Raw genomic sequence first — 21,584 nt, 5'->3', positions numbered from 1 at the left:
CATTGCCCAAGCCAAGAAAACTTATGAAGTTTTCAGCTGCTTGAAAATAGAAGAAATAGAAGAAAACTTGCGCGAATTTTGAGTGCTGCAACTAATTGCTGCATTTAAGCGCAATTTTCTGTGCATTTTCAATTAGTCTCGAGCAACTTTTTTTCTTAATTATCAACTGGCTCAAGACATGCTCATGAGCTGCCAACTCGATAGTTAACGTATCAACATTTCTTAATAGATTTCTTACAGCTCAGCAAAGTACATTAATATATTTAGATTTGATTAAATTTTTAATCAGTTTGACATCCACATGGACTTGTATTCAGATCTCGGCTCTTCAATTTAGGCACATGACTCTCAAGTGCTTGCAGCATTGCAAATTGATTGACAGAACTGGAAGGTTCTGGATATCTCAGAAGTAAGAGATAAGCGTGGCAGATCCTATACACAATAGTGCAGATATAAATTCAGCTTAAGTAAATTTAACTGTCCGTATATCAATATAATGATGGCCAAGGGAACTAGATAACTGAGATAAAGACTTATAATGAAAGTTTATAATATATTTATCGATAACACATTCTATTTCCATATTATCGATACTTTGTCTTTAGCATGATTTAAGAGTTTATAATTTTAGAGAGCGTGTTTTTTTTAGAGTTACATACGTTCAAATCATATTAAAACAAACTAATATATTTTCTATATACATGAATTGAGCTTATTTGAATAAGAAATTGTATGACATAAATGTTTTTGTATGTAACTAAAACAAAACAAAACACGGAAGACCAATTTCCATAATTAGCTCAATCATGACCATCGTCTTTACCGCCAGTCCATGAAGCGCACCAAACTGTTATTTTCTGTGGATGTATTGGAATTTCGACAGCAGCTTTTGGATTATTCTTACTTAAAATGTGACAATTTAGCAATAACCAAAAATGTACGTCATTATTATAAGCGCAGTGAATGATAAATTTAAAGCTTTATTTCGATAAACAATTTCAGCAATTTGCTAGGATTGCTCTGCCAAAGATCTACAAATAAATGTCAAGCTAAATTCAATAAAAAAAAGCTAAAAACACTTAACTGGGTTATTGAATAAAGCTGTGTTGCCAACTCAAAGTTGTGTGGCTCTAAAAAACATCCACTATGAAATATAAATAAATAAATATAAATACTTAAAATATGCACTTAATACAGCTTTAAGCAGTTCCGACACTCAGCTTTGTCGAAAATGATTTCTATGCAGCTTGCTCTAGTTGGTCTAGTGTCTCTTAAATTGATGGACAAATGTTTATAGTTGAAGCTTTTATTGTTTTATGGGCCACTCGCCTACAGATGAGTTGTCTTTGTGCGTGCAGAAAGTGTCTGCAAATGGCATCAAAAGTTGACTTAACGCTGAATGGAAAATTGCTTGAGAAGGTAAATGAAGAAGTGGAGGCAATGCACATGGCCTTAGCTGACTGCCCAATACTCTGCACACTGCGTAAATCTGATTCAATTGGCTCTGGCTCGGCCGAGAGGAGCTAAAGCCTGGCTTAGCTATTGCATCATCAAGATCATATTGGAAGATCATTATGATGATGAGTCTATTTCGCTTTCTCCTCCTTTCTCAATATTTTCTCTTAAGGACAACTACTAAGCTTGCCTTATTTTTTATTCTTAACAAAAAGTAAAATTTAACGATTAACAAATTCTTTTTCTTGGCTTAAGCGTTTCCTGAAATATTTACAAAAGGTAATTTGGCATTGGAGAAGCGGAAGAAGAAGTAGAAAATACAACAACCTCCATATAACTAATCTTGTTAGCTATAAAAGCATTCAGCCAGACTCAGAGCAAGCTCAAGACTAAATAGGACATTTCTATATATGAATATACGTGCTTTATAAGTATGTACACGCATACATATATATGCATATACATACATACATACCTACATATGCATACATACGTACAAGCCTGGAGTACACAATACAAAAACCCACAATAAATAAATGCACAAAATTTCACAACAAATTAATACACACGTTCACACACACACGAGCACACACACATGCACGCAGTGGGCAGCACGCGTGGGCGTGTCTGTCGGCCCAAACGTTTCTATCTAGCAGCTGCGACATCGACGCAATTCTACTTATGGAATAATACACAATACAAAAAATAGGTGGAGAGGAACATGTAGACAAGGACGAAGTGAAGATACCCTACCCCTAGACATGGATATATATATATATATAGATATAGATATAGATATAGATATAGATATAGATATAGATATAGATATAGATATAGATATAGATATAGATATAGATATAGATATAGATATAGATATAGATATAGATATAGATATAGATATAGATATAGATATAGATATAGATATAGATATAGATATAGATATAGATATAGATATAGATATAGATATAGATATAGATATAGATATAGATATAGATATAGATATAGATATAGATATAGATATAGATATAGATATAGATATAGATATAGATATAGATATAGATATAGATATAGATATAGATATAGATATAGATATAGATATAGATATAGATATAGATATAGATATAGATATAGATATAGATATAGATATAGATATAGATATAGATATAGATATAGATATAGATATAGATATAGATATAGATATAGATATAGATATAGATATAGATATCGACTTGTATAATAAGGATATATGGGAGCTTATATATATATATATATATATTGATAGATTATTCACAGATATAGCGCGTTACAGACTGGACTATAAAACAGGCATATACTCTCTGCTAGGTTCTTCAAAATGTCACAGAATCTGAGCCGAAAAAATCTCTGCATTGTGTTGCTGCTGCTGCTGTTGTTGTTGTTGTTGTTGTTGTTGTGGTTGGTGTTGTTGATGTTGTTGGTAGGTGTGGCACTTTTGCTTATTGAATCCGAAATCGAAGGTTGAATTTTAATGTGTTTGGCGCTGTATCTAGAAGCACTTATCTATAGATATACACACAAATACACGCACACATACATATATAAAGACATAAATATGTGTATGTATGAGCATATATATATATATAGATATATATGTATATGCATATTGAATATGCTGGACCCCTTGTTAATGGGGCGTAACGGCACACAGCATCGCCGGCAATTTGAGGCAATGGACCCTGCCACGCCCAGCAGCCGCAGCAAGTGCTTTTCGAACACAAATTCAATTGCTCAAGTTGTAATTAAGCCGTGTTGGGCGCCACCTGGCGGTCAAGCGACAAATTGCGAGCTTATCAAATGGAAATTTTTTGGGAAAGCGAAAATGAGCAAAATTAAGATGAATATTGAAGACTTAATCGAAGTAATATCCCCGTGGGGGCATTCCAATCAAAATGGAACGAAAATTTAAATACGAAATTACGTGTATTTCAAAAAGTGCAAATTACAAATTATTATATTAGAGAAGCAGAAAATATCATTTAAAACAAAAACAAAAAAACTCTAAGCCTAAATATAAATTGGGGAAAATAGTTGCAACTATTGGATGCGCCAGCAAAATGTGTTCCGTCTGCACGCACTAGATCCTGGTATAATCCTTGCTCTCGACTATGGCATCGCACGACAGATCGGCCACAACACGACGATAGGCAAACTCTGGTATCATCACGCCCACGATGCGCTTGTTCGAGCTGGTCTTGACGCGCACCATCTGCATCTGTCGGCCGTTCTTCTCGATAATCATGGCGACACGCTCCCAAATGGCCAGCATCAGACCGGAGAGGACGTGGTAGGCGCGCACGCGTAGACCAAGGCCGCAGCGCTTGCCGTAGGGACACTTGCAGCTCCAATAGACGTGCGAGCAGATGTGTAGGCACTTACTGTACTGCAGGTCCCAGAAGGGCTGTGCGGCCTTGGGCGAGGCCTTCACATAGCGGCTGAGCAGAGAGCTGAGCAGCTCGGTGCGCACTTGGGCGCCCGTATTGGGTCGGATAATAACCAGGTTGATCTTGCTGGGGTCGCTTGGCTCCTCCGTGGGCTCCTCTTCCGTTTCGGGGTTCACACACAAAATGGCGCAGTTGTTGTTGTTGCGCTTCTGATGGAGTATGTAGAAGCCTTCGTGCGCCTGACGCGCCTTCTTCTTGAACCTGGGGGCGAGAGAAATAGAAACAGAAATAGATTCAGTCACTTGAGGCGCTGACTTACTCAGTGACCGCTGAGTCAAAGGACAAACCGCGCTCCACCTCGATCGTGTGCAGCTCTGTGGTCGCAGTGCCCGAAACATAGGTGCGTCGGAAGCTGATGAGCTTGGCCACCGTCACAATGGCGCCATGCACGTCGAGATCTATGATGCCCATGTTGAAGTGACGCGTGCGCTTCACCTGCAGCATCAGGGCGTACATCTTGTTGAGGAAAAACTTGAACAGGGCGGTCTGCACCTCCAGCCGGCAGCCGAGCAGGCGATTCAGGAACGTGGGTATATGATTGCTCACATTGGCGAGGACATAGTTTTTCTGGCCGATGCTGTTGATGCCCACGTGGAGCATGCCCACGCCGGCCATTGCCTCGCAGCAGTCCACACTGAACTCCCCCTCGTAGAAGTCCGGCACATGAACCGCTTCCAGCAGCTTCTTGCCCGCGATCTGTTGCAGCACGCTGTCGAGAGCGCTGCTCCCGATGCTATTGTTGAGTGTGAACAGCGATTGCTCGCGGCCGAACGGATCCCCATCTGGCGGATCGCTGTCGATGGCGCCCAGATTCTTCAGCTCCATGGCCACCATATTCGCCTGATGCAGCTCCACGGCCACATCCGAAATGAGCATTACGAACTCCGGTTCGTTGACCTGATTGCTGCGCTTGCAGCATCCGAACTGCTGTATGGCACGATCCGCATTCCAGGGCAGCTCGAGGCTAATGTAAACCCGAGATCTCTGATTTTGCACGGAAGGATCACTCTGCAGCGATAAGCCACAAGCGGCTGCCTCCGAGACAATCGCCACCGTCTTCTTATCGTCCATGAAACTCTGCCTTTCGGCATAGTTGAGCATATCGCGCATTGCTTGCGTTTCGCCACGGTCCTCGTATTGGTAGATCTCGTCACCTGTTTTTATCACACGTCCGCGACGATTGGTTATCTCGGCCACCTCAGAGACGCCGCCCAGCTCTGCAATAATCTTGTCCAGTGTATTGGGTGGCATTCGTATACTCAGCTGTTCAATCTTTAGCAAAAACTTCTCCCGTGCATTGATGCAGCGCCTCACCTCGCTCTCGGTGATTTGATGGGCCTGTGGATCGATGTTGTCAAAGTTATAGGTGAAGTCCTCTTCCTCCTGCTCCGCTTCTCTATTGTTGCACAGTTGCTTCAGTATGCGCTGCTGCATTGTTTTCTCCGCTGAAAGAGGACGAGTATATGAACGTTAGGCCATCACTGAAATAGATGTGAGAAAGCCAGCAAGAGTTTCCCTGGGAGAGGCCTTTGTATGGAAGACTATGGGAAAACTCTTTTGACTCGTTTGCCCACGACGAGCTTATAGCAATATTCGATTATCTCTAGTAACCACTTACCCCTCGAGGTGCTCGATCGTCGACGTTTTTTTGAGCCATCCTGACCGTCATCCTCATCAGAACTAATATCACTTAAGTCTGTGTCATCGGTCGACGATCCTTTGGGGGCAATGGGGACAGACTTGGCGTCAGGGGGATTGGGACGTTTCGCGGGATCAAAGGCACCCTCCTTTAGCAGCTTCTCGAAGCACTCGTTGCTGGGCGCTGGAAAATATCGTTCGATGAAAGATTGTATTATGGCCTTGGCTGTGGATAGATAGCCCAATGGGTTGGCCTGCTCCTGTTCAAGATACTGAAGCTTATGGGATTCGTTCGTGGCCTGCACTCCCACGATAACCGACTGACCCTTCAGCTTCGCTTCAATGGCCATCCTGACAATATGCTTCAGCTTGGCGGCTATGCACAGATTCTTGAAATATCTCTGATGCGCGGCCCAGAACTGGCGTGTGATGCGCTCCTGGACACGCAACTCAATGCGAATGCGACGGAATGCCTTGGTCAGCTGCTCATTGATTTTGTTCCACAGGTCCGCCGAATAGTTGTAGAACTTGCGAAACTCCCGCGACATGGCTACCTCCTCAATGCGATAGGTGACGTTATGCAAGCTCAGGTGCCGCGACACGTAAATGCCGCGCAGCTTCATGTCAACGGCAACGAGCTCCATGACGCCACTGCCTCGCTTCTCCATGGCATTGACAAAGTCCAGGAACTCGCCGTACGGTGTGCCCACACCCCACAGACCCAGGCGCGTCATGTAGACCATGTTCCTCGGCTCGGAGGCGCCTGAGGCCGTGGCATAGACGATGCGTGCGAGAGGCAGCAGCTGCTGCAGTTTCAGCACCGCGCTGCATATCTTGATGAATCGCTCCGTGTTAGACATACTCATCCAGTTCGCTTTGTGGCAATCGTCCAGGACAATGACGCCATTCTTGCCCAGCCACTGAACCAGCTGACTAACGTGCGTATGGTATTTGAGCAAGGAATCGTTTGTTTCCTCAGTCAGCTCCGAGTAGGTGCTGCAGACGATGCCCTTCTTGAAGGACTCGCGATCTTTGTCGTTCAGCCCAATCTGGTTGTAGCTAAATTTGCCAATGGGCGCCACCTTGATGAAAGGACTGGCCCCGATGAAGCCCAATTCGCGTTCCACGTCGAAGCGCAGATACTCGGACATGGACACCCACAGAGCACGCTTGCGGCCCTGCTTGAAGTTCTCATAGATGATGGCCGACAGTATGCGACTTTTACCCACGCCGGCGCCATCGCCCAGCAGGAAGCCCGCTCGCTGACCGCAAGGCAGCATCTGCTCATGTGCCTGGCAGGCATAGATCAGAGCCTCCAACTGCAAGTCGCTGAGTCGTCGGGGATCCTTCAGTTTGTCGGCCAATACCGGCGTCGGGGCATACGTCATTTTGGGCAGATCCATGGAGAGCAGCGTGGACAGCTCCAATATCTCGTTGGGATGCTCCAGGTTGTTGGCCTGCTTCTCGCTCAGATTGCTGGGCCAGTAGATCTCATAGGTATCCGGCACACCAATTTCCTCCAAATCCATCTCATCCTCGTCCGCCAAATGCGGCTGCAGCTGGGCCGCCTCACGTCGCGTTGGTAGCTTCAACGCCTTGCCGTTTAACATGCCCTTCCTCACAACGCGCGCATTGTAGATATCGTTAATTTCCTCCAGTTTATACGGCTCCCATTCAGTTGGACCGTCCGTATTGACAACCTAGTTTGGCAATATTATTTAAACATCATTCTCAACTGCCAATAATCGAAAAGAGTCGTTCACCTTTGTGCACCGCCTTCGCTCTGCTGCCAACTTGACTAGGTCATCCTTGAAACTTTGGAGTACCTTAGTTGCCTCTAAGCTTTTTTTCTCCAACATCTTAAGCATGGTAGGAATATAATTAATTAAACAGACATAAGCATATTTACTGATTGCTTACCTCAAGTGATGTTCGCTTCGCAGATAAGGCTTTAGCTAGTTTCTCCTCCTCAGCAATGGTGGCAGGATCCTTGGGTGCAACGGGCTCGACTTCCTTGCTCTGACTGGGTGCAGGCTCCTTACATTCAACGGTCGGAAGGTCGTTGGGCTCATCGATGACCTGTTCAATGAAAACACAGAGGAAAACTCTAATATAAAATATGCTTGCTGTGAGGTTGCCTCGAGTAAGCCTCTGCACTTAGACCATTTATCTAGAGCTCAATGAATTAAAAAAATACTAGGTCTGTACACTTACCGGTAGTGATAATGGTTTGACAGGAGTTGTACTAGCTAGATTAGCATCCTTCGCACTGACAGCAGGCTGAGTGCCTGGCTTTGTTCCTATTTCTCTATACTCCACGAGCGCCTATTTGAATAAGTAGAAATCATTCACTATCTGACACTGTCTGCATCGAACTGTGATACTATATATCCATTTAACATTAGTCACCTTTTGGACCATTGGCATAAACTCGCGCTGAGTCCGCAGTATATTGGTGGCAAGGCTCTTCTTGAAAGTTTGCAGCGCTGTTTTGGTATCTGGCACAGGTAACTCGTACTATAAAGTAAAATATCGGCTAATCAATACGAAGAGTTCTCTTGATGACCTTATATCAGCTTGATATCTATTCTTTACATCAGGCTTAACGAAACCACAGTTGAACCTACCTTATAGGAACTACATCTTGAGGACTCTTCATCGTTTTCATCGGGCGACAGACTACTTGAACTTGATTTTGTTTCTGCGTTTGTGGGCTCTTCATGTTTCTGTTGGATTAAAAATCGAAAGCAATTAAATAACTGTTGAATACAGGCTATGAAGCGTTCCTCTCTATAACAATCTAGGCCTTCTTACCGCTTCTTCTAGTGTTGGAACCACGGGAACCTCTTTCGGGTTTTCCTTCGTAGCTTTGGTCGCCTTTCGTCGATGCTTCTTCTTAGTCTTGACTATGGACTAAAGATTTTTAATAAATATGATATTAAAAGATAATATACATTAGAATCAGTTAATTATCCCCCTTGAGACTATTTGTGAACAATTTCAATTAATAGTTTTATTTACTTTTTGTGCTGTTCGCAACTCTTTTTTGGCCTTGGACTTCTTAGTGGAAACTTTTGCTTTCGCTTTACTGTCCTTAGACTATTTTAATAGTAATTAATATATTTCTTACTTATCCAAGCCTTAGCTTTATCTTACCACTTGCACAGATTTGCCAGAGAGGTCATCTTCTGTGGGCTTTGTCAGCTTAGAAGGATTTTCTGGCATTCCAGCTTCCGTGTTGGGAGGGGGCTTTAAGTCCTCTGTGTTGAGCTAATCAAACGAAAGGAATTTTATAAGCACCTGGAATAATATATATAATATTACCTCATCTGATGACTTCAGCTCAACCTTTAACTGTTCTCCTTTCAGTTCTGTGGAGCTTTCCGAATTCTTCTTCGGCTTTTTCTCAAATTGCTTGCTACTTTTCATCATTTTTTTCTTGATATTTTTAAGCTTTTGTTGCTTTTTCTTTGCTTTGATTATGGACTATGAAATGGATATTAAAGATTTTTAAAGTTTAAGGAAATATATCTAGATATGACATCCATGCCTCAAAGGCAAGGAAGTGTTGAAACTGCTTGTGACTTGTTTTACCTTTTGTGCTTTGGGCAATCCTTTAGTATCAATGGGTAAGTTGGCTATGGGCGCTTTCCCAGAAACTTCAGGTGTAGAATTTGATTTTACTTTATCACAGTCAGGCTAGTCGAGGAAACGTTAATATCATCCCATCTTATCTACTCGGAATTTCTTACCGTTGGTAAAGGCTTGCTAGATGGAACAGACTTTTCGGACTTTGTCTGCTTAGGAGTTATCACTGGCAGAGATTTATCCGCTATGGTTGCTTTTGGAGGAAATTGAAGATTCGATTCTCCTGCATTGCCGCCAGGCTATTCGAGGCAAATTTAGTATTAGATAGGAAGATATTTATTCCGACTCTCATACCTCTAGTGAAGATTTTCCAGACAACTCCTGTTTTACCGTCGGATCTGTCTGCTCAGGCGCAATGACTGGCATAGACTGACGGTCTATAGGCGCATCCTTCGGCTCTTGAGCTCGGCTTGACTTTGATTTCTTTCTCTTTGGCTATTTGAGTACAAATGAGTTTATATATATCTTTTTGGACTCTCTTACCTCTAGTGAAGATTTGCCAGATGGAACTTGCTTTACAGTATCTGTCTGCTCAGGCGCAATGACTGGCATAGACAGACCGTCTATGAGCGTATCCTTCGGCTCTGGAGCTCGATTTGACTTTTCTTTCTTGCTCTTCGGCTATTTAAGTAAAAATTAATTTGTATATATTTTTTTCTGACTCTCTTACCTCTAGTGAAGATTTGCCAGATGGAACTTGCTTTACGGTATCTGTCTGCTCAGGCGCAATGACTGGCATAGACAGACCGTATATGAGCGTATCCTTCGGCTCTGGAGCTCGATTTGATTTTGATTTCTTGCTCTCCGGCTATTTGAGTAAAAATGAGTTTATATATATCTTTTCGGATTCTCTTACCTTTAATGAAGATTTGCCAAAAGCAACTTGCTTTACGGTATCTGTCTGCTCAGGCTCAATGACTGGCATAGACACACAGTCTATGGGCGCATCCTTCGGCTCTGGAGCACGATTTGACTTTTCTTTCTTGCTCTTCGGCTATTTGAGTAAAAATGATTATGAATATATATGTTTTTTTCTGACTCTCTTACCTCTTGTGAAGATTTGCCAGATGGAGTTAGCTTTACGGTATCTGTTTGCTCAGGCTCAATCACTGGCATAGACCAACAGTCTATGGAGGCTTTCCTAGTCTCTAGCGCTACTGGACTTGACTTTGCTTTCTTGCTCTCCGGCTATTGAACTTCAAATTAATACTTTTCTTCTTTGTCTATGCTGACTTTCTTACCGCTAATGAAGATTTGCCCGACAGTAGCTGCTTTACGGGAAGTCTCCTAGAGTCTGGAGCCATTGGAATCGATTTTGCCAATTTGCTGCCAGGCTATTTGAGTAAAATTGTTATCTGTCTTCCATATCTATTCTGACAGTCTTACCGCTTGTAGGGATTCCCTAGACAGAACCGGCTTTGCGGGACTTGGTCTATTCACTGGCATACGTTGAGCTTCTGGCTCAATGATCTTTGGGATGATCTAAACAAATATAATGAATATAATGAATATAATAAATAATGCAATAACAGAACATTAGCAGTGTTACCTTATCCGACTTCAGCTTCGTTTCCATCGCAGGCTGTCCATCCGGTAATCGCTTGTAGGCATCCATCAACAATCCACAATTATTTTCGAGTTCATCCTCAGATGGCAACTTGCTGCTTGATATCGCGTTGTTACAGTCGAAACTTGTATGGGACTTCTGCCGGGGTTCGATTGGACGAGCGTTTACGTTTGTATCTTTATCAGAAACCTTAAAACCTTTGGCCTGAGAGAATAAAATAAATACGATTGCTCGAATTATACATTTGAAATATTTGCAATTCCTTGTATTTTTATAGGCTACACTTACACTGGGCAGATTGGTAGCCACATTGTCTTCACTTGACTTTCTATCGAACTTTACTTCAAGGTTTGCTTCTACGGAAGCATTTTTTGGAAGATCTGTTTTCTCAGCCGACAGTTTTTCATGCAGTTCCCTAGTGCGTTTGTTCTCTTCTATTTGTTGAATTAGTTTTTGAAGAAATGGTGCTTGATACCTGTTTTGTGTGCTTGGCACAAACTGTTCCTCTTCTTGGCTTATGTTACTCTGAGGCGGATTCAGTTTAGCTTCCGCTTTCATCTTCTTATGGAGAGGTTCGTCTTCTTCTGAGAAGACTTCCTTTTGAGTATGATCTTTGGTTCTCTTCATCATATAACTTTCTCCTTGCTCCATCAGTTTTTTGTTTTTCTTCTTTTTTTTGACATCTGTTGGCTGTTGTTGTGTCTTTTGATCCTTAGTTGCCATTGATTTGTGTTTCTTATGCGGTGGGTTATCCAAAGTTTCTCCTTTCTGCATCAGAGGGCTTTGTGTCATAGTTTTTCGTTTCAATTCTGTTTTTTCCAAGCTCGCTGCTTCTCTCATTAGACTTTCTTCGTCGCTGGGCTCTTGTGCCAAGTTAACCTCAGTATTTTGTTGCCGCTCGATTTCACCTGTTTGGTCTGAGGACGTTTTCTGTTCCTTACTTTTCTCCATTTCCTTCTCTAGTTTTTTAGCTTTTTTCAGCATTTTTTTCTGTCTCTTCTGCTCTGCAGGTGTCATGGCTTCTATTTTGTTTTGATTTATATTTTCTTTCTGATTTTGGGGATCATTCTTGCTGTGCGCTTGCAACGGTTTCGCTTCTGGCATTTGCTTTGAATTTCTGTCGGCTAAACTTGTATTGCTTGTACAATCTGACAATATTTGTGTTGCAATATTTTGTTCCATGGCAAACTCTTCATCCAGGTTGGGCATACTCTTTGCCATTTTGTATTCACTGACGGGTGTTGGTTGTGCTGCAGTCTTGTCAGGAAGACGGTTAGACCTCACCTGTTCTTCGATATTTTCTTTTTGCGCTTTGCGACTTTTATCTACTTTACTCTTGTACCTTTTAGACTTATGCTGCATAAGTTCGTTTTCGCTTAAAATCGATTGACCTCTGTCGACTTCTTCTTTTTGCATTGGATTACCCCGAGTTGGAATTTTCGGTAAACACGGTTTTTGCTTCTCTAGACCCATCTGTAACTCTCTGTCTATATGGTAAACATTGTCGTCAGCTCTAAAGATATTTGCAGTTGTCTTTTTTGGAGCTTTCGGCAAACGTGGTTTTTGCTCCCCCTGACCCATCTGTAACTCTCTATCCGAGTCAACGTGATCTTTCTTAGCAACTGCTGATAATGGGTCTTCGGATCTACAAATATTTGCCTGCATTTCGCCTTGCTTTTCTGTAGTCGACTTATCAATCCTATCGAGACTCTGTCCTTGATTAATACTTAGTGGCTGCAAGTATTTTTCATTTTTGTTGATATCTTCAAATTGATGGATCTCGTCTGCCTTCAGCTGTGGACCCAATGCTTTCATTTCCTCTAAAATACGCTCAATATTCTTGTCGAAATAAAAGTTTTGCTCTTCGATACTGGAATCAATATTTTGTATATCGTGTTGCTCCGTAGGCAATTTCGTTGCCGTTAGATTCGGCAGCATTGGGAGTTCCGTAAGTTCCGGTTTGAGTTCCTGATTCTCTGCATTATATTTCAGTTTCTTCTCCATCTGATTGAAGCTCGAAGCTTTTCGTTTTTTTGCCATTTTCGCCACTGATCTTTGAGCAGAGCTCTTATTAATCTCTGGTTTTTCATCAATTTGAACTTCGATCTTCTTCACAGCTGGTGTAATTTTCTCACTTTGCTGAAGTCCTTTCACTTCTGGCTTAGAGTTCCAATTTGCTTGATCATTCACATTAATAGCTTGTGTCATGCCAGCGTTTACCTCAACTACTTTTCGATTGTTCTCTGAAGTGCCAAGATTTTCTGCCTCTGGTTGTGACTGAAAGCGAGCATAACGTAAATAATAGTAGTTTAATTCGTCTGTTATCTGATATACCTGTAAAGCAGGTGAAAATCCAGTTAGCAGATTGTTGATATCATCATTGCCCATCCAGTGCTTCTCAGCAGCTGATTCCAGCTGCTGTTCCAAATTTTTTTCTGTATTGGTATTCGCCACATGATTTTCATAAGTAGGCAGCTGAGCCCTATTTGGTGCTTCATAGTTATCACTATGTAACTGGAAGGTTTCGTCTTCGTCTGCATTCGATTCCAATTTTCGACTGATTAGCTGGCATTTGATTTTCTTATCCTGGAAGTATATAGAAATTGCAGCAATAAGTAATTGCAATAAGTGTAACTCTTAGATATTATTTACCCCTTGCAACAGGTCTGTGCCCTTGGGCAACTTGAATATTTTGTCTAATGTGTAATTTCTGTACTCCGAAGATATTTCCGATGCAGTTGTTTCCCTTTCCTGATTTGGAGTCAGCGAAGTTTTCGAATCAAAGGTCAAATTCGGTAAGCTTTGACTGGTTGGCTCGTTTGTTAAGTTTTGCGCGCTCGAGGCTTGCAAATTTTGCTGATGCGAAAAATATATGAATAAAATACAGACAAATGAGTATCATATGAATTTCATTTCAAGTTACCGATTCACTTGCTGAACCAAAAGATAAGCTCGTATACGATATATCTTCCCAAGTGTCAATCAATATTAGCTCCTCTCTTTGTTGCTTAACGGGATTTTCGTTCTTCAATTGTTGTTGATCAACTTCGCCTCTGCTTACTTCCGTGAGTTCTGAGTTCTGATGGACTGGATTTGTTTGCTCAAGGGAAAACTGCAGTAAAAGTTATTTATATCATTTCATTTCATAGTGTTTAATATTCTTACCAAATCATTAACTGAAAAATTGTTTTTGATTTGCTCCGATGTATTTTCGTCCGGCTTCTTCTTGTTCTGCTGTAATTCGATTGTCGTTCCGATAGGTAAGAGCAGCTCTCTAGTATCAAGTATATAGTCGTTAGCTTTATTGTCTTTATCTTCCATACTAGAAATAGTTTTGCTAGACTCATCTTTTGGCTTCTCTTGATTTTGTTCGAGTTCTTTCTTTGCTTTCTTCTTAGATTTCTTTGAATCTTTACTGCTTACTTCTTTCTCTTTCATCTTAGCTTTCTTTTCCTTCTTCGCCTTTTTTTTAAGCTTCTCCTCTTCAGTTTTTTCTTTTTTCTTTTTCTCTTTTTTTGCTTTAATGACTTTTTCTTTGGTAGCCTGAGGCACTTCAACCGACGCATGTTGCCTTTTCTCTTCTATCTTCGGCATATTATTCGCTTCGTCATCATCCAATAATTTTGGTTTCTTACTATCAATATCTTGTTCTTGCTTTTCCTATAAAAAAAAAGAAAATCTTAGTTTTGCACATTTAGTGAACTAATTTGTTCATACTTTTTGCTCTTTTAAGAGAAGATTTCGTTTCAGGTGAGACTTCATGGCTTTCAGCTGTGTGGGCTCAGTATGAGAACAACTTGGTTCCATTTGCTGTTCACTTGCTACTTCCTTGCTCAAAATCTTTTCCACTTGTTCAACTTTTCCTTTTTCATCTCCTGGTGCTTGGGGAGTCAAATCTTCCTGCTTTTGGCATGCGATGAAAACGTTTTATGAGTGAATTAAAAGTGAATGAAAAGTGCGTATCATATATGATGCTTACCTTCTGAGTGCTGGTAAGGAAGTCGATGATAGGTCTGGATTGATTTTTAGCATCTAATATTTCATTTTCTGTTCTAATATCCTCTTGCTTATTGGAAACTGTTGGTAGATTTGCTTCAGTCAGCAGAGTTTTCAAGCAGTTTTCATCAAGAGTTTCTAATTTACTCTCAGTTTGAATTTCATTTTCTTCTTGCGGAAGTGTTTGATTATTTCTAGAGTTCTTACTTATATCCAGCTCCAATTTATCCTTCAATGGGTAGTAAGAATTCATAAATGTACTCACTTATGTAACGTCTTATATCTCACCTGCATAGAACTCATATTTATTGCCCCGTTTGAATCGAATTTTTCGCTCTTCCCAGCGGATTCCTTAACACATATTTTAGATGCACTCAATATTTTATTAGTTTCATCAAGAGATTTCTGTAGGAGAGCATAAAAATACCGCGCACTTGCGTTAGGTTAAGTTGGCAAAGGAATTAAGTCGTAGGCAGTCGTTACCTTTTCAGAATCTAGACCTAAATTAGCTTCAAGCCTAGGTTTTGCAATCATCATCTTATCCAGTATAGGCTTCTCTTTCTTCTTTGAGCTTGTTGATGGCAGAGGTCCTTTTACTTGTGGTTCATGCGTGCCTAAGTCCTTTTTAAGTTCCGGACAGTGTTTAATTTTGTTAGTATCTGTTACATTAAGCTGCTGCTGCTCCTTGGTAACAGTTGCTTTTTGTTCATGTTGCTATAAAAAAGTTAGTTTTTTTTTATTTAGCTGTAAACTCAAACTCTATACAACGCTTACCCCTAGAGAAGTTGGAAGAGTCTCTTTGATAGAGCTTGTCTTTTTCTCGGTCTTATCTAGCTTTTCCTTTTCTTTTTTCTTGTCTTTCTTCTTATCTTTCTTCTTGTCTTTCTTCTTGTCTTTCTTCTTCTCCTTCTTCTTGTCTTTCATCTTACTTTTCAACTTGTCTTTGATCTTGTCTTTCACCTTATCCTTCTTCTTATCTTTCTTCTTATCTTTCTTCTTATCCTTCTTGTGCTCCTTGATCCTTAACTTGTCTTCTGGTAAGCCTGCTTTGCTGGTCTTATCGTCCTTAACTGATTCGATATTCGTCGTGCGCTGTGTAGCCGGTAATTTGCCTTCAGATATTTGAGGTACTCCTTTTATTTGAGAGGTGATTTTTATTCCTTCTTTGACTACGTTCTCCATAATTAGGTTTGGAAGCGGCTCAGACTTATGTAATGTTTTCTGCGATAGGGATATGTCTAACTGTTTTCGAATATTATACAAAGATTCTTACCTCTTGAGGACCTTCAAAAGTCTGCTTATTGTTTGATGTTTTCTCTTCGATAAGTTGAGTTGGTTTTGTGTCCACTTTTTTATCGCTGTTAGCTGATGAGCTCGACTTATCACCCGTTCCTTTCTTCGTTCCATCCTTGTCAAGTTTTGGACATTCTTTGAGAACTTTTGTAGCCAATGTTTGAATTTCCTGTTGATGGGAAGCATCATTTTCGGATGGCTTTGCACTTTTACCATCGACTAGCTTCTGGACAGTAGCCTTCTCCGTCAGGCTTGGCTTACAAGGTTTCTCCTATGAGAGTAAAATTAATTTCTTTTGTGTAGCTTCTTTGATTTAGTATTTAGAACGCTTACCGCTTGTAATGTCGGAAGAACATCCGTTTGTGAGCGTGGTATTTCCTTTGATAAGTTTTCGGATAAAATTTCCTTGCCACTTGGTACCTTTGCGACTGCATTCTTTTCAACAGTTAGACACGGCTTTGTTTTATCTTGAAATTTTATTGATTTATCTTTCAGTTTTTGAATAACTTTTTGAGTTTTTTCTTTGTTTTTGGAAGTGTTTGCAATTTTATCATTTACTGTGGTTGTTAATGGAACTGAGTCATAAACTTCTTTCTGCAGGAGACCATATTGATTCATGATTAGAATATATATTTGACCATACCAACAAATATCCTTACCTCTTGAGAAATTGGCGGAATTATTTTCTCAGATGGTGGCAAAATTATGTTGCCTTTATTTGTTTCATTCATATTATTATCGTTTTTCAGTGTTGACTTTACATCTTGTGAGAGTTTGATATCAATTGGCACTTTATTGACTGCATCTTTTGTCAAAGACGTTGACACGTTTGCCATGCTTGGTTGACTTTCTTTTGCTTTATCAGCTTTACTCTCGGTGCTTGCATGTTGCTGGAAGATCTTGGATTTCTCAATCGGCTTCGTTGATTGATCTGATGGGGGTTTCTGTGACAAAAAATAATCAGAGCATTTTTTGGGATGAATGAAACAATGTAAAAATGGTATAGAAATTATATATATATTGGGAAAACCAAGCTAAACCTGTGAGTCGACTTGTGATTACCTCTTTTTTCTTTTCCTTTTCTTTTTCTTTTTCTTTTTCCTTTTCCTTCTCTTTTTCCCATTCCTTCTCTTTTTCCTTTTCTTTTTCTTTTTCCTTTTCCTTCTCTTTTTCCCTTTCCATCTCTTTTTCCTTTTCCTTTTCCTTCTCTTTTTCCCTTTCCTTCTCTTTTTCCATTTCCTTCTCCTTTTGCTTTTCCTTCTCTTTTCCCTTTTCATTTTCTTTTTCTGTTTCTTTTTGCCGTTCCTTTTCATTTTCCTTTTTCTTCTCCTTTTCCTTTTCTTTTTCCTTTACTTTTTCCTTTTCTTTTTCCTTTACCTTTTCTTTTTCCTTTTCTTTTTTCTTATCTTTCTTCTTGTCCTTCTTCTTGTCTTTCTTCTTATCTTTCTTTTTGTCTTTCTTCAGCTCTTTTACCTTGTCTATTAGCTTGTCTTCATTTTTTTTTTGCTTCTTGTCCTTCTTCTTATCTTTCTTCTCCTTACTTTCTGGCTGAATGGCTATTAGGCCACCTTGTGCTTTGACTCTCTCCTCCTTCGGTTCATCCTCAGTAACAATTAGTTGTTCCATCTTATCTTTCTTACTCTCCTTTGTTTCTGGCTGAACGTCTGGTAAGCTACCTTCGAGTTTGACAAACTCTTTCTTAGGTAATTCCTCAGTAACAGTTGGTTGGTCCTTCTTTTCTTTCTTATGCTCCGTTGTTTCAGGCTGAACGTCTGGGAAGGCACCTTCGGCTTTGAATATCTCTTTCTTCGGTACTACCTCAGTAACAGTTAGTTGGTCCTTTTTATCTTTCTTACTCTGCTTTGTTTCTGGCTGAACGTCTGGTAAGCCACCTTCGGGTTTGACAATCTCTTTCTTCGGTACTTCCTCAGTAACAATTGGAACGGCGCCAGATTCCTTCTCTTGTTTTGTTACCAATAATTTCTCTACCTGTTGCTGTGCTTCTGACTCACATTTCTGTGATATGGCAAAGTTAATTATATGTCTATATGTACTCTTAAAATAACCTAACCTTTTGAGAGCCATGGATAACAAGCTGTTCAGCAGAGCTTGCTACCGATTCATTTTCCTTGTCCAAGTTCTCCGCTCCAGTTACCTCTTCAGTTGCTTGCACTGGCTTCTCTGTGCTTATTTTTATTTTCTCCTTTGATGAGCCCAAGTCGACGGACGGGCTCTGGTCTGTTGCTTGCTGTCTCTGTTCTGTATTTGATTCACACGATTTCTTCTACAATAGAGATTTATTTAACATGCTTAATCGATACTCAAAAGTATTTTCATTGCTTACCTCTTGAGTTTCTGATACTTGCTTCTCTTTCTTCTTTTTCGCATCTTTCTTCTTTTTCTTCTTGTCTTTCTTTTTGCTAATCTTCTTGTCGGTCATTTGTTCTTTATTACTTGATAACATTTCCTTATCGCTTGTTTCCTTCTTGGGTTCGTCCCCCACAATACTTCTATTTTGGCCAACCTCATCAAGGGGTTCTGTTTGAGATGACTGACTACGCTGTTGTAGGGCAGCTTTTTGATTTTCACTTTGCGAAGGTGGAACAGTAGTTGATCCCGATTGTAGTGGGAGCATGCTGGTCTTTTGCGTTAATTGCCCTTCCTTGACTTTTTCACTTCTGTCTATTGTTATTTCATTCAGGTTTGGTTGAGCTTCCGATGAACGTTCTTTGACCTTAAATTCTAGGTTCTGTGCAGTCTGTGTTTGGGGCGCGCAAGGTTCCCCTTTGACAACCTGCTTTCTGTCTTTTTGTAGGCTTTCCATTAAGAAACCTCGACTGTTCATGGTTTCTTTCATGTCAGCAGCCCTTATCAAGGATAGTTCAGGCTTCTGATTATCGGAGCAATGTGTGTTTACTGCATGAGACCCTGGGATTGAACCACTTGTAGACTCTGTTAGTATGTTTATGGCCTTATTAATTGTATTTCTACTATTTTCCTTTGCAGCCTTTTTATCATCTGAGCCCCTTTGCTTGTCAGCTTTGACTTTGCGTTCTGCAATCTTTTCAGTCGTTGCACTTGATCTAATTTTTTCCAGCTGCATTTGATCTCTTACTTCTTGTTGTTGGATAGAGCTTTGTTGTTCACTCTTATTGTCTGAGGAGCTTAACTTGTTTTCATCGATTTGGCTGGGTTCAATTATCCTAGCTGATTCCACTGCAATAAATCGATTTTTCTATGATGGAGAAAATCGATATATATTCATATTCGATATCAGTGTAAACCGTTTTTAATTCTAAGCTAAGCTTAGATACATTCTTACCTCAGGAGCAGCAGAAACAGTGGGCTTTTCAGCGTTTGGCAAAGTTTTGTCGATCAATGCCTTCTCCTTGGTATAGGGTTCTTTGAGACACTCTTTTATTTTTGATTTGTCGCTTAGCCTTTTTTTGTCTGTATCCTTTGTAATAGTTTTTATAGATTTGTCCCTTTTCACAGCTGTCTTTTCTTTCTTTATTTTATCTTTGTGTTGAGAAAGAGCTAACTTCTCTTCAGCGCCCTTTCTTGGCCCAGTTGTCTTCTGTAATTCAAGTAGTTATTTAGTGTATTCAAAATGGTATTTTCTATAGAAATCTACCTCTTGACTGCCCGAGATCGGAACTGTTTTTAAGTCCGGTAACATTGTCTCAGCTATTTCTCGCTTTTCAACCTCTTTCGCAGTTTCTTTCCCTTCAACACTTTTCGATTTCTTATCTGAGTAAGTTTGCTTATTCCCTGCAACTAACTTATCTTCAGTCAGCTTAATAGTTGAGCACGGCATATTGATTACGATGTCCATGGCATCTTTTGCACCACATTGCCATTGTTGCTCAGCAACACTGGAAGGTTTTTTCTGCAATGCAAATATGTAAGTGTATGCAAAGAAATCGAGAATAATAATAAATAAAGCTCACCTGTTGACTAAACGAAATATCAACTTTATCTAATTTTTCCCTGGCACTTGTTTCTTCGACCTTTCTGGGAACCGAAGCAACACGACTCGTAGCTACCTTTCTATGGGTGTCTGCTACCAAAACTATATCTTTTTCAATTGACTTCCTGTCATCAGCAACTTTTCTTACGGAACCATCTCTAGAGCTTTGGCAAGGCTTTTCATGCACAATATTCTTGGGATCCTTTGTAAATAATGTGTTATGTGTGTCTTCTTTAAAAAGCTGCTGATTGCTTTGAGTTTTATGAGTGGTATTCTGAAGTGAAGTGAATTAAATAGTTTATGCTGCAATAGTTGAGCTGTCGGTAATAAAACTAAATTCTTACCTCTCGAGAGCTTGGACTATCCGTTTTTTTAGAATGGACTAAGGTTATGTTTTCGATATCTGAAAGATCATTGTGTTCTATGTCAGATGTCGGTGCTTCCATTGACATTATTTTGTCTTCGTCTCTTTTAGGTGTTGAGCAAGCGTTATTCTTGCCGAAATTATTAGCTCTGGATATTGGCGTTTTCTGTAGAGAAAGTAATTTATTTGTATCGACAATTTCAACTAAAGTTACAGGCTTGGACAATATAATTAATTTATTCTATAGAAGGCAGAGTAAGTTCTTACCTGTTGTGATATATCTGAGAATATACTCTTACGGTCTTCTGTATTTTTCTGCTGTATTTGTTGGTCAATCAATTTCTCTACTGTCATCGATATGGAGTCAGAAAATAGATCTGTGTTCCTGTTTTTTCTGGCCGTAGTCTTTTTAGCTTTATTTCTGGCCGGCTTTCTTGAGAGTGCAGTTGGCAAGCCGTGGGCTTCCTCCTGCTTACTGTCAAAAGGGCTTAGCTTTGTATTATTAGCGACACTACTTTGGTCAATGGGCATCTGTAATTGCTTAAAATCATGCCATATTTTTATGTTATAAATTATTGGAAGTCAACGAAATCTTAGCAGAACTTACCCCCTGAGCACCCATTAATATTTTAGTATTTTCGAATTTTTCATTTTCGTTTTCCTGGGCCTTCATCCCAGCATTTTTATCATCTACCCTCGTGCCTGCCGCATCTGACTGAACATCCTTGTTAGTTGATATTTCTGCTCTTTTGAGTGGAAGATTTTCCTTTTCCCACTCTAGAGGTTCCTCATTTGTGTTTTTCTTAAGACGACCTTTCTTTTCGATTGTTTTGCGTGATTTATGTTTTTCAGGAATTTCTTTAACTATCTCTTTGAAGCTTACGCCTTTTTCGGATTCATTTGGTGGTGCCTTTTCTTCCTTGATAGTGATTTCCTGTAATATATTTAAGTTCTTTTGTTTTTCCTTATTCATGGTTTGTTTCATAGGTTTTTTCTTTTCGATTCTGTCTGGTGCTCGATGTCTTGCGGGCTTAGAACTGACATCTTTTAGGTCTTCGACTAGTCGCCCTTTCTCTTTCTTACTTGTTGGTATTTCTCCTATATTTAATAGAATATCTTTTTTATCCAACTCTGAGGGCTTGTTAGCCATGATATGATCTTTCTTATTTATTG

At 40.1% G+C, this 21,584-nt stretch overlaps 3 protein-coding genes across 3 annotated transcripts; all 3 read right to left on the bottom strand.

Annotated features, from left to right (window-relative positions):
- Window positions 1-3,516: 3,516 nt before the first annotated feature.
- On the bottom strand, window positions 3,517-14,224 carry LOC111603140. The gene is made up of 28 exons (XM_023320615.2): window positions 13,954-14,224; window positions 13,712-13,900; window positions 13,441-13,644; window positions 13,123-13,374; window positions 11,684-13,065; window positions 11,077-11,638; window positions 10,771-10,992; window positions 10,608-10,703; window positions 10,463-10,555; window positions 10,269-10,409; window positions 10,078-10,215; window positions 9,892-10,029; window positions 9,705-9,842; window positions 9,516-9,656; window positions 9,326-9,460; window positions 9,168-9,272; window positions 8,898-9,059; window positions 8,730-8,843; window positions 8,595-8,672; window positions 8,388-8,486; window positions 8,201-8,299; window positions 7,983-8,090; window positions 7,788-7,898; window positions 7,494-7,652; window positions 7,337-7,432; window positions 5,554-7,273; window positions 4,195-5,380; window positions 3,517-4,136 (listed from the first exon to the last, which is right to left on the bottom strand). Exons 1-28 carry the CDS (start codon window positions 14,107-14,109, stop codon window positions 3,569-3,571), a joined length of 8,592 nt encoding a protein of 2,863 aa, XP_023176383.2. The 5' UTR covers window positions 14,110-14,224; the 3' UTR covers window positions 3,517-3,568.
- LOC115482958 (DNA ligase 1-like) lies at window positions 14,111-15,642 on the bottom strand. Its single transcript, XM_030223461.1, has 7 exons — window positions 15,559-15,642; window positions 15,268-15,498; window positions 15,073-15,189; window positions 14,768-15,013; window positions 14,506-14,691; window positions 14,212-14,448; window positions 14,111-14,125 (listed from the first exon to the last, which is right to left on the bottom strand). Exons 2-7 carry the CDS (start codon window positions 15,319-15,321, stop codon window positions 14,111-14,113), a joined length of 855 nt encoding a protein of 284 aa, XP_030079321.1. The 5' UTR covers window positions 15,322-15,498; window positions 15,559-15,642.
- A 397-nt stretch (window positions 15,643-16,039) lies between these two features.
- On the bottom strand, window positions 16,040-18,712 carry LOC111603222 (nucleolar protein 58-like). The gene is made up of 4 exons (XM_030223460.1): window positions 18,422-18,712; window positions 18,149-18,361; window positions 17,551-18,093; window positions 16,040-16,348 (listed from the first exon to the last, which is right to left on the bottom strand). Exons 1-4 carry the CDS (start codon window positions 18,710-18,712, stop codon window positions 16,040-16,042), a joined length of 1,356 nt encoding a protein of 451 aa, XP_030079320.1.
- Between the last annotated feature and the right edge of the window lie 2,872 nt (window positions 18,713-21,584).

The sequence above is a fragment of the Drosophila hydei genome, unplaced genomic scaffold, assembly GCF_003285905.1.
Source record: "Drosophila hydei strain 15085-1641.00,03,60 unplaced genomic scaffold, DhydRS2 tig00000211-arrow-pilon, whole genome shotgun sequence".
NCBI lineage: Eukaryota > Metazoa > Arthropoda > Insecta > Diptera > Drosophilidae > Drosophila > Drosophila hydei.
Note: the sequence above shows the minus strand (reverse complement) of the source record. Positions and strands in the feature narration are given on the sequence as shown.

Bases quoted from the DNA above. Each gene is read 5' to 3' on its own strand.
- LOC111603140 (XM_023320615.2), bottom strand. From the start codon at position 14,109: ATGGAAGATAAAGACAATAAAGCTAACGACTATATACTTGATACTAGA. The intron at 11,639-11,683 runs GCAACAAAATAC...GCCCAGCGACGA, and splicing joins CAAACAGGTGAAATCGAGCG to AGAAAGTCTAATGAGAGAAG. The intron at 8,300-8,387 runs GTAAGAAGGCCT...TTAATCCAACAG, and splicing joins TTCCAACACTAGAAGAAGCG to AAACATGAAGAGCCCACAAA.
- LOC115482958 (XM_030223461.1), bottom strand. From the start codon at position 15,321: ATGATGATTGCAAAACCTAGGCTTGAAGCTAATTTAGGTCTAGATTCT. The intron at 15,014-15,072 runs GTGAGATATAAG...TACCCATTGAAG, and splicing joins TAAATATGAGTTCTATGCAG to GATAAATTGGAGCTGGATAT. The intron at 14,692-14,767 runs GTAAGCATCATA...GCATGCCAAAAG, and splicing joins TCCTTACCAGCACTCAGAAG to CAGGAAGATTTGACTCCCCA.
- LOC111603222 (XM_030223460.1), bottom strand. From the start codon at position 18,712: ATGCTCCCACTACAATCGGGATCAACTACTGTTCCACCTTCGCAAAGT. The intron at 18,362-18,421 runs GTAAGCAATGAA...TCTCTATTGTAG, and splicing joins AAGTATCAGAAACTCAAGAG to AAGAAATCGTGTGAATCAAA. The intron at 18,094-18,148 runs GTTAGGTTATTT...GCCATATCACAG, and splicing joins TTATCCATGGCTCTCAAAAG to AAATGTGAGTCAGAAGCACA.